This window comes from Oculina patagonica, chromosome 8 (genome assembly GCF_052425735.1).
Source record: "Oculina patagonica isolate OP01 chromosome 8, crgOcupat, whole genome shotgun sequence".
Classification (NCBI taxonomy): domain Eukaryota; kingdom Metazoa; phylum Cnidaria; class Anthozoa; order Scleractinia; family Oculinidae; genus Oculina; species Oculina patagonica.
Window position 1 is genome coordinate 15,987,727 of NC_135765.1, and position 13,580 is coordinate 16,001,306.

General features: G+C 39.2%; 1 protein-coding gene across 1 annotated transcript; it reads left to right on the plus strand.

The window, feature by feature from the left end:
- The first annotated feature begins 5,568 nt into the window (after window positions 1-5,568).
- Window positions 5,569-13,150, plus strand: LOC144664178 (uncharacterized). Its single transcript, XM_078525291.1, has 5 exons — window positions 5,569-5,846; window positions 8,562-8,872; window positions 9,029-9,274; window positions 9,306-9,975; window positions 10,840-13,150. Exons 1-5 carry the CDS (start codon window positions 5,627-5,629, stop codon window positions 11,142-11,144), a joined length of 1,752 nt encoding a protein of 583 aa, XP_078381417.1. The 5' UTR covers window positions 5,569-5,626; the 3' UTR covers window positions 11,145-13,150.
- Window positions 13,151-13,580: the final 430 nt, after the last annotated feature.

Here is a 13,580-nt window from a genome sequence, read left to right on the forward strand (position 1 = left end):
GCTGCTCAATAGAATGATACGTCGTCGATCAGCGGCTTTTTTGGTTCTGAATTTTCTACAATACCTCCGCATGGCCATAAATAAATTTCACAGTATCATCAACCGTCGGAATGTTATCAGCTGATGATATCCACGACTCCATGTACCCTATAACTCCAATTCCTCTGGATTCTAACTTTTCTATCTGCCGTCAGATAATATTGCGTGTAGAGTCGACACAACAACATCAACACATCTATCAGCCATGCAATACAATGAGTTCCAAACGAATCGAATTGTGTAAGTTAAAATATCAACGACTTGAATTGCCAAAACCAGCTTCCAAAATTCGCTTTCTTCTCGTCTCAGTCAGCCCCAGCCTTCCCCTTTCTTTTACTGAGCAGGCGCAGACGAACATTTATGCAGAGGGCATGCGCTACCGGATGTCGTGGATTTTACGACATCCGGTAGTCAGTGTTACCAGAGCCCTTCGTTTCGCCGACCACGTGACCAAAAGAAACGGAGGCTCTGGGAACGAGAATGGCCGCGACCACCCCCTCCCCCTCCCCGATCTGCGCTTTCCACCCCAAGGGAGAATCGTCAGAGAAAAGGCTTTCGTTTACTTGGAGCCGAAATCTGTCAAGATAAGAGTAAACGTACATGAACAAACGTTATTATAAAGCATTTTCCTGTCGAATCCTGGACTATTTATGCCCATCAGTTTCCCCCGAAACTCCAGTCGATGGTCTATATCGGGCCGGAAAGAATTTTGAAGTGACTTGTGCACCTTGCAATTCCTCTCATGAAAACTGTAGACTCAACTTATTTCAATCCCCCCTTCCAGCCCCAAAGGAAAATAAAAAAAAATATCGCAAATACTCTTTTTCTTTGGCCATCGTGACTTCACTACTTAATCTTTTATAGTTTGCACAATTTGTTTTGTGCAAATTGTTATTTCATTGCATTTTATTTTATTATTTTTTCATCATCTGTTTTTCGTCATATGTCAATCCTATTGTTTTTCGAATTTAAATTTAGTTGTACTTTCATCATAACGGTTACTTCTAGCTTCTGAAGACCGGTATGTTAGTGTTGGAGCATACGAAACGTTAAGTAAAATGTGTGTATTTTTTTCTAACAATGCGTTTGTCCGTAATGTTCATCACCGCAATTTGCGTGTTATTTTTAGTTAAAATAAAACAAAACAGTCGACTTGCAAAATTCTTTTACAAGTAAAAATGGATGCTGGTAACTTTGTTCTTTCTGGCAATGCAAATGTTTGTTTAATTTTAAGTGAGTTAGTTCTTTTACTGGACATCTATCTTAGCTATATGTTCATTAAAAACTAATTTACATGATATCAATAACTTTTTAAATTTTTCGGAAAATCGCTAAATTTAATAGTTGCTAGCCTGCGAGCAGGCTCTCTATTCGGGGGTAGATAGAAACTTATAGATAGAACTTTATTAACGTGTCAAATAACCACTTAGCTCGGGAAAACCCATACTAATTTGGAGACACGAAATGAATACATTTTAAAAGACAATTAAAAAATATTTAAAACTATTCGAAACTATGTAAAATATCAAGTAACAATATTAGAAATTCTTATACTAATCTAATAAAAACTGGTCTAATAGCATAGGAATTGAAGATGGTAATCGCTAAAAAGATAAAGTGATAAAATTCCCTAATTATGATGTGCAGAAGGAAAATCAGTAATTGCAGCCATGATCGAGCAGTAAGCTAATGCATCAGTCAATTGAAACCCCGGCCCCCCGACCCCCGGGACTTAGCGGGGAATTTAACATTTACCAAGTGTTAAAAAACGGCTGATTACCCCGCCCCCGGGGCCAAGACGACTGTTAAAAGCCCCGCATAGCAGGGCCATCCGAACCAAATGAAGAAACCAACTCAAAAGCGGCCTTCAGGAAAAACCGGGCAAAATCTTGATTTCGTTGCAGAAGTTGTCTATATATAGCTGTTGTTAGCTAGAGAACAAACCTGATGTAGTCTGTTTCCGCCAAAAGCCCTTTCATTTTAAGAAAACTAAGAAAATCGGTTTTCGTGGTCAGAGTCACAAATGTGCAAAATTTCAAACCCGCCATCGCGCCAAGCTACAGTATTATGAATACACTTGTCGGAAGACGTATGACATCGGGATGTGATAGCCCTACAGAACGTATTTTAGCTTTTGTCAACCATCTACTACAGCTGAAAGCCAAAAAAAAAAGCTTCGTGCAACAGACTTTATTTACTTCATTATATAATATTGAGAATCGATTGAGAAGACGAAACTGCCTAAAAAAGCCTTTCTAGTCTCTATGGAAGTCACCAGCCTTTACACTAACTAAACACACCACAAAAAGTGGTTATTAAAACCAGGGACGGATCCAGGATTTTTCAAAGGCAGGGAGGGTGGCTGTTTACAGATATTTTTGTTTCAGTCACTTAGGCAGGATTTTTAAAGTGGAAGTCCAAATTATTCTAGGCCAAAGGCCATAGGTCATGGGGCCACAGTCTTCATGCCCCTAGGGGGGTCAGAGGGTATGCTCCCCCAGAAAAATTTAGAAAAAGTTGAAGCCTCTTAGACGTGATTTCCGTGATTCTGAGAAGCTCTAAACATCTTTCAATTATTAAGCTATTTAACAGCTGTTTTTCCTTGAAAATTTGACCAAACTATTCTTTCCTCAACTTACCTTGTTTAACATTGAATTATTATTATAATTATTATTAAAAGTGACTGTCCTTAACTTTGGACGGTGGCTAAGGGGCGGATGTTAAACAAGTATTTAAACCTAACTTTGGCTAAAAATATTAACACTTTTTTCACCATTCCAGTGTCATTGTCCTTATTTTTTATTTTAAACGTCAGTTATTTTAATTTTTCTTCTGGATCAAGAGGGGTGGCTAGCTACCCAATCCACCCCTCCCCCCTGGATCCGCCCCTGGAAACTGTAGGCATACAAAGAATTTCATCAAGGAAACCCTCCCGTACCTACCAGGTTTTTAAGAGAAATACTCAGTCTGATCCTTAAAGAAAACTCGTTCCAATTCAAAGGAAAAGATTAACTTCAAACCTATCGAACGGCCATGGGCACGAAAATGGCCGTAGCCTCTGCTAACGTCTTTATGGCCAAAATAGAAAATGAAAAACTCAGACAAAGTAGCAATAACCCATCCTCATCCTTTGGATTGTTTGGAAGCGATTTATTGACGACATCTTTTCAATGTGGCACAAACAGAGACAAAATACTTTCTAAAGGCAAACAGCTTTTACCCTACGATAGAATTCACGGCTGAAATATCAGAAACAAAAACTAACTTGCTTGAAGACGATAGCGCACAAAAGCGACAGATTCCACAAGGTATCCTTGACGTGCGAACACATTTATACAAATCTACAGAGCCGTTTCAATACACGAATTTCTATTCATCCATCATTTCATTCACCCATCAGGCGTCAAGAAAGGCTTTTATACCAAGCGTTATAAGACTTCTTAGAACAAATTTCTCACAATGTACATTTGAGAAAAACATTAGTCCTTCATGTTAAATCTCGGCTGTCGTCCCCGCTTCAGGTGATCGCGTGCTGTTAAATCAACGCTCCACGGCCCCGGTCTATTGACAATTTGTTAAATCCACCGCCCACCGGGGCCAACGCGCCGTTAAAAGTGCGTTAAATCCCGGCTTTGGACGCGTTATATCCCCACTAAGTCCCGGGGGTCGGGGGGCCGGGGTTTCCATTGACTGATGCATAATCGGCGGGCAGAGAGAGACCCTGGGAACGAGGCTGTAAGCTAATGTCACATTTACGTATCTTATTTTTGAAAATATCCAAGGTTTCTGCCGTTCTAATTAGAGCTGGGCGGAAATATTTTCAAACAATTTTACTTGTGCTTGTAAAAGAAATGAAAAATGGAATCAAATATCACTTAAAAGCAGCTCATAGATTCAGAAAGCACATAAAAAGACAAATCAAGAAATAACATGACCCCAATGGGCAAGAAGCAGGAGCAGGTCTAACTTGCCATTGTTTGTTAGTCGACGGTTAACCTTCGTCCAGACACAACTTACAGCGCGACGCGCCTTACCGTGGCCACCCAACAAACTTTTTTACAAGTGTGCTCTCGTAATATTATTATTTGTTTGGCGAACCACAGGTCACCAAAGCGTACTATGAGAGTTTGTATGGATGTACTATGAGAGTTTGTATGGATGTACTATGAGAGTTTGTATGGATGTAAGGCTATGAGAGTTTTTATGGATGTACTAAGAAGGCTTGTATGGATTTGAAATAAAGATGAGAAAAAATATATCTTTTTACCGGTGAAAAGTGATAATGAAACTTTAAACCTTACCTGGTGTCACGTTTTTGTATTTCTAGTGCTTTAGAAAGTCATACGCGCGATTTTCGTCTTAACCGTCTGTTGCGTACTTACGCGCGATTTTCGTCTTAACCGTCTGTTGCGTACTTTAGTACGCAACAGACGGTTAAGACGAAAATCGCGCGTATGACTTTCTAAAGCACTAGAAATACAAAAACGTGACACCAGGTAAGGTTTAAAGTTTCATTATAACTTTTCGCCGGTAAAAAGGGATATTTTTCTCAACTTTATTTCAAATCCATACAAGCCTTCTTAGTACATCCATACAAACTCTCATAGTACGCTTTGGTTACCTGTGGGCGAACATGCCTCCTTGCAAAGTTGAATATGGTCAAATAGATACTTGTTACATCGTATTTATCAACAAAACGCAGTGTAAACGTAAAATATTACAAGATGACACTTAAAAAAGTTTGTTGGGTGGCCACGGTAAGGCGCGTCGCGCTGTAAGATAAACGTTGTTTAAATAATTGGAATCGTAGGCTAAATCCCGGTTTACACAACGACTTTCTTAGCCGCACTCTAAACCTCGTTTAAATAATCGGCCCATAAAGTTTTTATATCTTTGTGAACGAACCAAAAACCGCACAAAACATTTATTATGATATGCACAAGTTCCCCGTGTCTTCCAAGTGCCTGTAACACAGAAACAAAGAAATAACTTAATATATACAACATTATGTATGCAGTCCTTTTATTAAAAGAAAACGAAAGCAAGACAAACGTTTTCCTGTGGGAGTAGCACACATGCATGATGTAAAAACAATAGCTACACTTGCAAGACGACGTCTAAACGTGGTCTTCGTAAACTCCGGCTCATCGGCGTTCAAATAATGCAATTTAGACCCTGGTTAGCCATGGTTTATGGAATCGTCGTCTAAACCTCGATTTACGGTAGACCACGTCTAACTTAGGCTTCGTTTAAATAATCGGCCCATTTCTTTACAAGAGCATTATTTTTTGTCACCGGACTTTCCTGATCTCGGTTCTTTTACTAAGTGACATTTCCCGAATCCCACCTCCTAAAATCGCCAATTTGCATGCCCCGTTCATAACTTCAATCTCGAATCTCCTGAATCTTGCAGATCTCGTCCCTCAAAAAATCCCGGATCCCGAAAAACTCGCGAACGGTCACATAATCACGTGACTTAATTGACCTCCCGCGTAGGGCGCTTATTTCCCGCCAAAAGTTCACAAAGCTTTGTGCGTGGTATTTCTTTGCATTGTGTTTTAGCAAGCTGGTATTTGAAAAGATTTCCATGCCTTTTGCGTTTCCTAAAGCACCTGATGAAAAACTGGCGAAGACTACCTCCTTAGGAAACTGGATAAGGGAGAGAAAGAGGCGTCTTTCGGAGGTGAACTCATCCACGATTCGAGTGTTGAACGCTTTAGACGTTGCGACACCGCACGCTCGCTTCGATGTGGCAGAAGCTTTTGAAGTTAATCGATTGAGAGACGAAAAATCACGGCAGTTAAATGGTAAGATGCATTTTTGTGACCTCGTGCTGATATCGAAAGAGTTTAACGCCCCAAGTGGGAAACTATAAACTCGTGTTTTGGTAAACAACAAATTCGCATTGCCGGAGAAAGCTGATATCGATAAACGAAGCCGGCCTAGCTAGTTTTCTTCGCCGCTCTTATAGTTTGCCCTTAGTTTGTGCTTGTAGTAAGTAAACTTTTCGAGCGCTAGTTTTATTTTGGCGAGGAGAAATTCAGTTAATGCAAGGAAATTAGGGACGGTTAAAGCGGCTGAGAGCTTGTGGGATTTTTGTACATTGCTTTTGTAATATGATCACCCCCCTCTACACTTGAAGTCTTTTTGGTTTTTGGCCCGCTTAGTCCTAAATTTTTTGGCTAATCTGCTATATAAATGATATATTCAAGGCATTAGTATCATCATTGTCATCTAAAACATGTGTTGCACCTTCCCATTCACCACTGCACAGGCCTCCTTTTCAACAGGGACTTGGGAAGCTATTTCTGAACCATATAACAGATGTGGTTAAACCATGTTAATTTTCAGAGAAGCAGAGACACTGTGGTCTGGGCTGTTCTTTCCCTGACTGTGGTATGGTGTTCATTACACAGTAATACCTTTTTATATTTACATAAAATACAGTGGTATAGTGAGTGGTAGCAAATCGATAAAAATGGTACAACACGTGTGGATAAAAATGATATCCACACATGTGTGATATCATTTTTGACCAATCAGCTCGCAGAGTTTGCCATGTTTCAATACTCAATGAGCCAAAGTTAAGAAATATTTAGCTGAAACCTCTTTGGATCTTCCTCGGCAATCTTCAGTAATCTTCGGAAATTTTTGAAAATAAATTTGGAAATGTGCAGAAACATTCGTATGACCTACAAACAACATTTTGAAAATTCTCGGAAGTCTTCGGAAAATTGTCAGTAACCTTTTTATCAGTGGGTTAATATAATAAACAAAATAATACATGGTTGCTTGGAGATATGAAATTTCTCTTCTCATGCATCTACATCCATTTCTCCAAATCCTATGACCTTGGTCTTCTGTTTTGAGATAGTGAGGCCAACTCCCTTTCCATTTCACTGCAGGCATTAACAGATATCTGTGATATTTAATAGAATATCACTTCCCAGGACTGGCCTGGTATACAAACTTTGTCCTTACAGTGAAAACTACTGCTTTCTCTACATATAAACAGTTACTGAAGAAAATGGTCTTATCTCTAGAATTTCATGCATGTGTTGCAATGCAATCCAAGAAGTATACTAATTTATTATACATGTAAACACTTCTTGGATTAGTGTTTCATTTCTTTTTAAAGACCCTTTTCAAAGCTACACTGTAGATGCTCACTGTGCAATGTCTATTGACTTCATAGTTAAAGTACATTTTGAAACATACATGTACTGGTTAGACTTGCAAACACCGTATTGATTTAGGTTGCCTGACCCTGGTTGCTCTAAGGATAGATATTATCCACTGGATAAATCACTATTTCAAGTCACAGAAGACATGTTTCGCAGACTTAGGCATCCTCAGTTTATTAAGAATAATGCATATAACTCTATAATTTTGTCAGTAGCTTACAAAGAGAAACATAGAAATGCTGATCACATGCTAAGGTGAGTCTTGGGGCGGGGGGGCGGGGGGGGGGGGGGGGGGTAAAAGCTCTGACAACTCTTCAAATGAACTGGTTTGTTTTTTGTTCCAGGACTTGCTGTTACCTATTATGTGAAGTGTCAATTCTCATTGTTTAACTACATGTAGGAACTCTCAAGCCTGATTTATCAATGAAAATAATCTATTGAAATAAAGTAAATGAAAATATATATGTTTGGGATGTGTAATAGACTATGAGTGAGCCCTCTTTTCCGCTTGTTTGTTTAGCAAAATAAGCAAAAGGAGCCCTTTCCCTGTATAACAATCCCACAGGAGATTCTCACGTAACAGGCAGCCTGTTACGTGAGAATCTCCTGTGGGATTGTTGACAATAAGTCTTGGCCTAGTTGTTCGAAGGGTGGATAATGCTATCCACCAGATAAATCCGACTATCCAGTGGATAAGTGCTGCTGACAAAACAAACTATTCTATCCTCTGTATAGGGATTTATGTGGCGGCTAGCTTTATTCAACCTTTGACTGGAGCCAGGGAAATAAAATGAGTGCTGTTGTTGACAAATCCAACTGAATCAAATAGTAACACAAGTACTTTATTTACTGTTATTTAGCATGGGGTTATGTCTTGCTGTTTAGTAACATGACATACCAATATTATTAGTCAAATTCGTGGATACTGCATTTTGCCTTCAAATGGTATCTTTAAATCTTGACTGAATATATCAGACTTCCACCAGTGCATATTTTACTTTATACCATGCCATAGAAAATACAGCCAATCAGAATACAGGAAAGCCGTTGTATATTCGACGGTATTCAACCCAACCTTCCCATTGTGCGCTGCGATCTTATTCTCGATGAAATTTAGTGAGCGTATTTTCTATGGCATGGTATAAAATAGTTACACAACACTTTCTCGTGGTATACTATGGAATATCCCACTTGTCACTTGTATTTTCTTCGTATACACACTCGCCTAAAGGCTCGTGTGTATACCGAGAAAATACAAGTGACTCGTGGGATATTCCATAGTATACCACTCGAAAGCGTTGCATAACTAGTATGTATCTGATGAAATTTATCTTGCAGGAGTAAAGTGCCCACTGACAGGCTGTGCAAGAATGGAGTTAATCGGTCATGGTGAATGTTGTGACTCCAATACTAATGCTGAAAGGGCCCTTGTGAATATGTATGGTGGTGTTGCCTATGACCATGACAGCATGCCAAAGGTTGTTGCTGTGCACACTTTGTCACCTGAAAGACTGAACACCCTTGAGGTAGGTCAACGCAGCTCTATAATGGATGGTCTGCCTAGGTGTATGATTGGGATCAGAATCAAGCCAAAGGGGGATTTAAGATCATTTGCAGATTTGAAAGAACAAGGAGAGTTAGCCAAAATTGTAAGTTGGTCTGTTTCACTGTTTGTTTTATTTATTATCATGGCTCCTACATGTATTTCAGTAGCTTTGGGCTACCATGCCAGTGGAATTGCTGAAACCAGTATATCTGAGTGATCCAAGCTTTCATTCTTTTTTTTAAAATACTTTTTGTTTCAGTCATCATCTTTCAGCTTGGAACAACTGAATCAAAGGGATTCACAGCATCAGAACACAATAGTCACAAAACCAGTTACTGATAGAGTATCTAAGAAGACATCGCCACCATGTAATAGATTATTGAAAGAACACAACTGTTACAGTGACCCTGCTATGGAATGTTGTCCAAGCCATGACAAGAATTGTCAGGAAAAAGAACCAGAAAGAATGTCACAGCTATGTGGATTGTTACTGTCAGGGCATGTGAACAAGAAGATGTCTTTCCGGTGGTCTGTCAATTCCTCATGGATTAAATGCCCAATCTATTAACTTTTCTGAGGCCAGCAAGAGCAGAAGTGGAAACTTAGAAAGTCTTCATTGGTCCAACATTGGTGTGTTGGCAGAAAAAAATCCTGACAAACTGAACTTATATCATCATGTCCAACATGAAACAGACAAAAGATCACCGCTGTACTTAGACAAAGATTTGACAGCAGCAACTGGGAGCAATTGCCAAAAAGTACAAGCCACTAAAGGCTTCAATTATGACAGTGTACAAAATTCCCCCTTGAAAACAATGAAAGAACTTGTTGGGGGCACATTTGTTGGACGTTTTGATGTTGCTGAGGACATAAAAAGGTACCAAGAGGCATCTAGTGGTTCTAGTGAAACAACTGGTAAGTCTTCACTGGATCAGGAAACACGTCTACAAGAAGGTGATAAGCAGAAAACTGATTTTATAATTCCCCGGAAGCGACCACGGAAGTCAATTCCAAGAAAGGTCGATATAGCGAGGGAAAATTTGTATGCTAGCTTCCACAGTACTGATAGTGAAGAGACACTAAGTGCAGATGAGGTAAATTCAGAATTATCACCCAATGAGAGCACACCAGTAGTTTCTCCCAAAAGCTCAGGATCTGGTTCAAAATCTCCCAGAGGTACCAAAGTTATCTTCAAGAGGACTGCAGGTAACTTAAAGAAATAGAAAAAAAGGAGCAGAAATAGCCTTTATTATATAAACTGCAGTGGTATAGCAAGTGGTAGCAAATTGATAAAAATGGTATCACACATGTGTGGAGAAAAATGATATCCACACATGTGATATCAAACTCAAAGCAGGAAAATTTTTGCCAATCAGCTTGCTGAGTTTGTCGCGTTTCAATGCTCAGTGAGCCAAAGTTTATCGATATTAAGTCAAAACATCTTCGTATCTTGCTTGGAAATCTTCGGAAAAGTTCGGAAAATGTTCCGAAACATTCGTACAACCTTTGGACAACATTTTGAAAATCTTCTGAAAATGGTCGGAAAATCGTCAAAAACGTTGTAATTAGTAGGTTTACATAATAAACAGAATAATACATGTTTGCTTGGAGATATGAAATTAATTTTCTCGTGTTCAAATCAATAACTCACGAGTGAACACTCGAAGATAAATTTCATATCTTCACGCAACCATGTATTATCCTCTATTAGTCACTTCACCACTCTATATCCAAGAGTGATTTAATTTATTTTCTCTTACCTTGTTGATCACTGTCAAGCAAATAGGTGACAGGTACAGTAAATTATTAGCTTGGGATGTTGTCTTCTTAGTAATGTACATACATGTATCATTGAATTCTTTAAACTAACATTACCAGAAATGTACGCGAATCTGTATGAAAAATTAATTTTTCGAGCTTGAGATTGAAAGAGTTGAGAGTTCTTGAAAGTTTGCATAAAAGATTAAACAAAGATTCGCTGTTTTTATTTTTAGAAAATCTTTGAATCTTGGCTCTTGTCGTAACAGGTATTGCCTGACTAGTGTATTTTGTTCTATTTTTTGATCTAAGGTGTTTGGTCAGTTTCATCGCTAAAATCGGACTTAAAGGAAAGCAAGGAGAGTACAGATACGTGGAGCTTGAGTAAAGAGTCTGATGCTGAAAGCGATCAACAATGCAAGAAGGTTTGTCTCTTCACAAATCGTCCCATTGCTCCTCTTGATCTTTGTGACCCGTTGGACTCAACCAGCGAGGAACACTGTTTTTCTCCAGCGTTAGATCGGGAAGTACGCATTAAGGAGCTCTTGAGAAAACAGGAAGAGCTTCTGAAAGAGGTGCGGCAGGGAAGAGCAACGTCTCTAAACAACTCGCTATGATGCACACCAAGTATTCCTCAGTTGCTTTCTCGTCGCTCTTAAACGCAAGTATTGGTTTTAAAGTGTGGAATTCAATTACTCCAAGCAAAAGACGAATCATTACTACAGAGGTCCACAACGTAAAGAGGAGGCTCTTGTTACCAGAATGACGCTTTGTCAGTGATGTTTTTTTAGTTTCTGTTCACTTGAATTTTGTACTATTATTTTATTGTGTCCGAACGTATTCAGCTATTTGTAAGTATTGAAACTACGGTGTGAGACAACAACAGACTTCCAGAGCGGCTTATCTAAGTTGACTGCCAGTACTGAACTGTGCAACCAATGCCATACCAACGCTTCTTTATTTTTCACCAAATGGATCAATACATGTAACTTACGCGGTGAAGTTTCTCATGGTCTGTATAAGCTAACGAGCGGGGAAACATCGTAGGTGAGTTTCAGACAAACGTTTCCCTTTTTTACTTAACTTTTTTACACTTAAAACATTTTCGAAACAAAATCACTGCTTTCAAAATACTTTATGCTTTTGATTATATATCGACTTCTTATTGTTGTCCGGGTGGCCCTTTTAATTGCAGCGACCTTATTAAAAAATACCCCTGTCTAGCAATTGCAACAAAAGGGGAAACTTTTCCAGCCATAACTGACTGGTCATGCCTATGGTTCATGGCTGCCTGGTCGCAAGTGTTCTTAGCTGGTAAATTTTGATTTCTTCGGCAAAAAAATTTTTTTTTAAGCACGAACGTTTTATTTTTTTCCTGTAATTTACTTCAAGCGCTACCAAATTTCAGAAGCCTTGTCTTCCTTCCTCAGGAGCAGCACAAAAACTTGTCGAGGGACAAGACTAACAACTTTTCGAAGCAAGTATCCTCAATGTTATCTTTTTAGTAAACGATCTCAATACGGAAAATACTTTGCTCCATTGTCAGTTAGAACATGTCTACACCAAGTATGACGAACGTAACCTCAAAAGTGCGCAAGGTGACTTCGCTACATGGACTTACTAGTTGCACTTAACTGTTTTTGTCTCACGCCGGTGGTTGTTGGGTGATTTAGTTTGACGGTTGGATTCCTCCAAGAAAACAAACAAGATCTTTTATGGCATTTGATTGGTTTATGTCGATGCTTATTTATAAGCATAGCTTTTGTAGATGGCAAATTGTACTGCAAGTCTCAGTTTAAAAAGGCGTTATACCGAAACGAGATGGAGAATTTTTCAATCATCCAAAATGCTCCAGCACTCCGCAAGTTTTCACGTCGGGATAGTGCCTTGCACCACGTTGCTAAGCAACTTCGTTTACGAAAATCGCTAGCTAAGCGAATTCTCGGCGTATGGGATTATATTTGTCCGGGCATTTCCCTGACAGTAGTTTTCGCAGAGAGGGGGAAGGGGCGGGGGAAGACGTGAAAATGTGGTGCCTCTTTTGTCAGTTATTTCAGAGTAGCCGGCAAGATGTAGTTACAGCTAACGGTTTTACCATTAATAAACGCGTGCGCCTTCTAGGCAAAGCCAGCAAGCCCCCGGAGGGTGCGCTTTCCTACATTTTGCAGATATCGCCCAATGCCTTTTATCTTACGAAATAGTCATAGTAAAACTTTCATTTTACCAATATCTTGCTGAAACCAGGCTTTTCGGTTTAGCCTTTTAGCCTGCGTACAGCCGTCCAACTCCGCTCAAAAAAATCGCGATTTTTTTGAGCGGAGGGGGCGGCTCTACACAGTCTATGCATTATTGATTTAAATGTAAATTTTTAACATTTGTAAAATCAAATTATTGTTATTTATCTTTCAATGTGTAAAACATTGGTTGCTTTATTTGAACCTGTTTTGCTGAAAGCCTTTTGCAAATACGGTGCTTAAAAAAATAAAATAAAAGATCATTGATTCGCTGCTTGTAAAAGAGCCGTGTTCAATAATCTTAAAATGTTTTAATGTAACTGTTTGTGTCTCATCCCCAATATCGATTGTTCATAACTCTCGAGGCTTGGTGGAAAAAGGAAATAAAGTTTTTATCTGACCTGCGTTACTTAGTGAAAAGGCCATGTCGGAGGTCGAAAAAAAAAAATGTCGGAGCTCCAGAACGTGTCCTCAAACCTTGAAATACCTGGCAGTATTTTATGCAGTATTTTCTCTGAATTTTCTCTCCCAGTGTTCTTTCACCTTTTTTGAGCTCACAACTACCACAATCGTGGACGGAGAACTTTCAATATATTGTTCTTGAACTCTTGTATTCGTTAATGTGTTTATTCACTCGTCTCGCTCGCTTATTTGAACGTACGTTCCGTCGGTCGGTCGGTCGTTTTTGTTAACGGTAAATCAAAACATACTGGAATTTTAAATTTAGGACTAACTGGCACAAAGAAACAAATCTGAAGTTCTTTAGACGCTGGTCCATCGCTGGTGATCTCAAGGATTTTGTCAGGTAACCCTGACTTA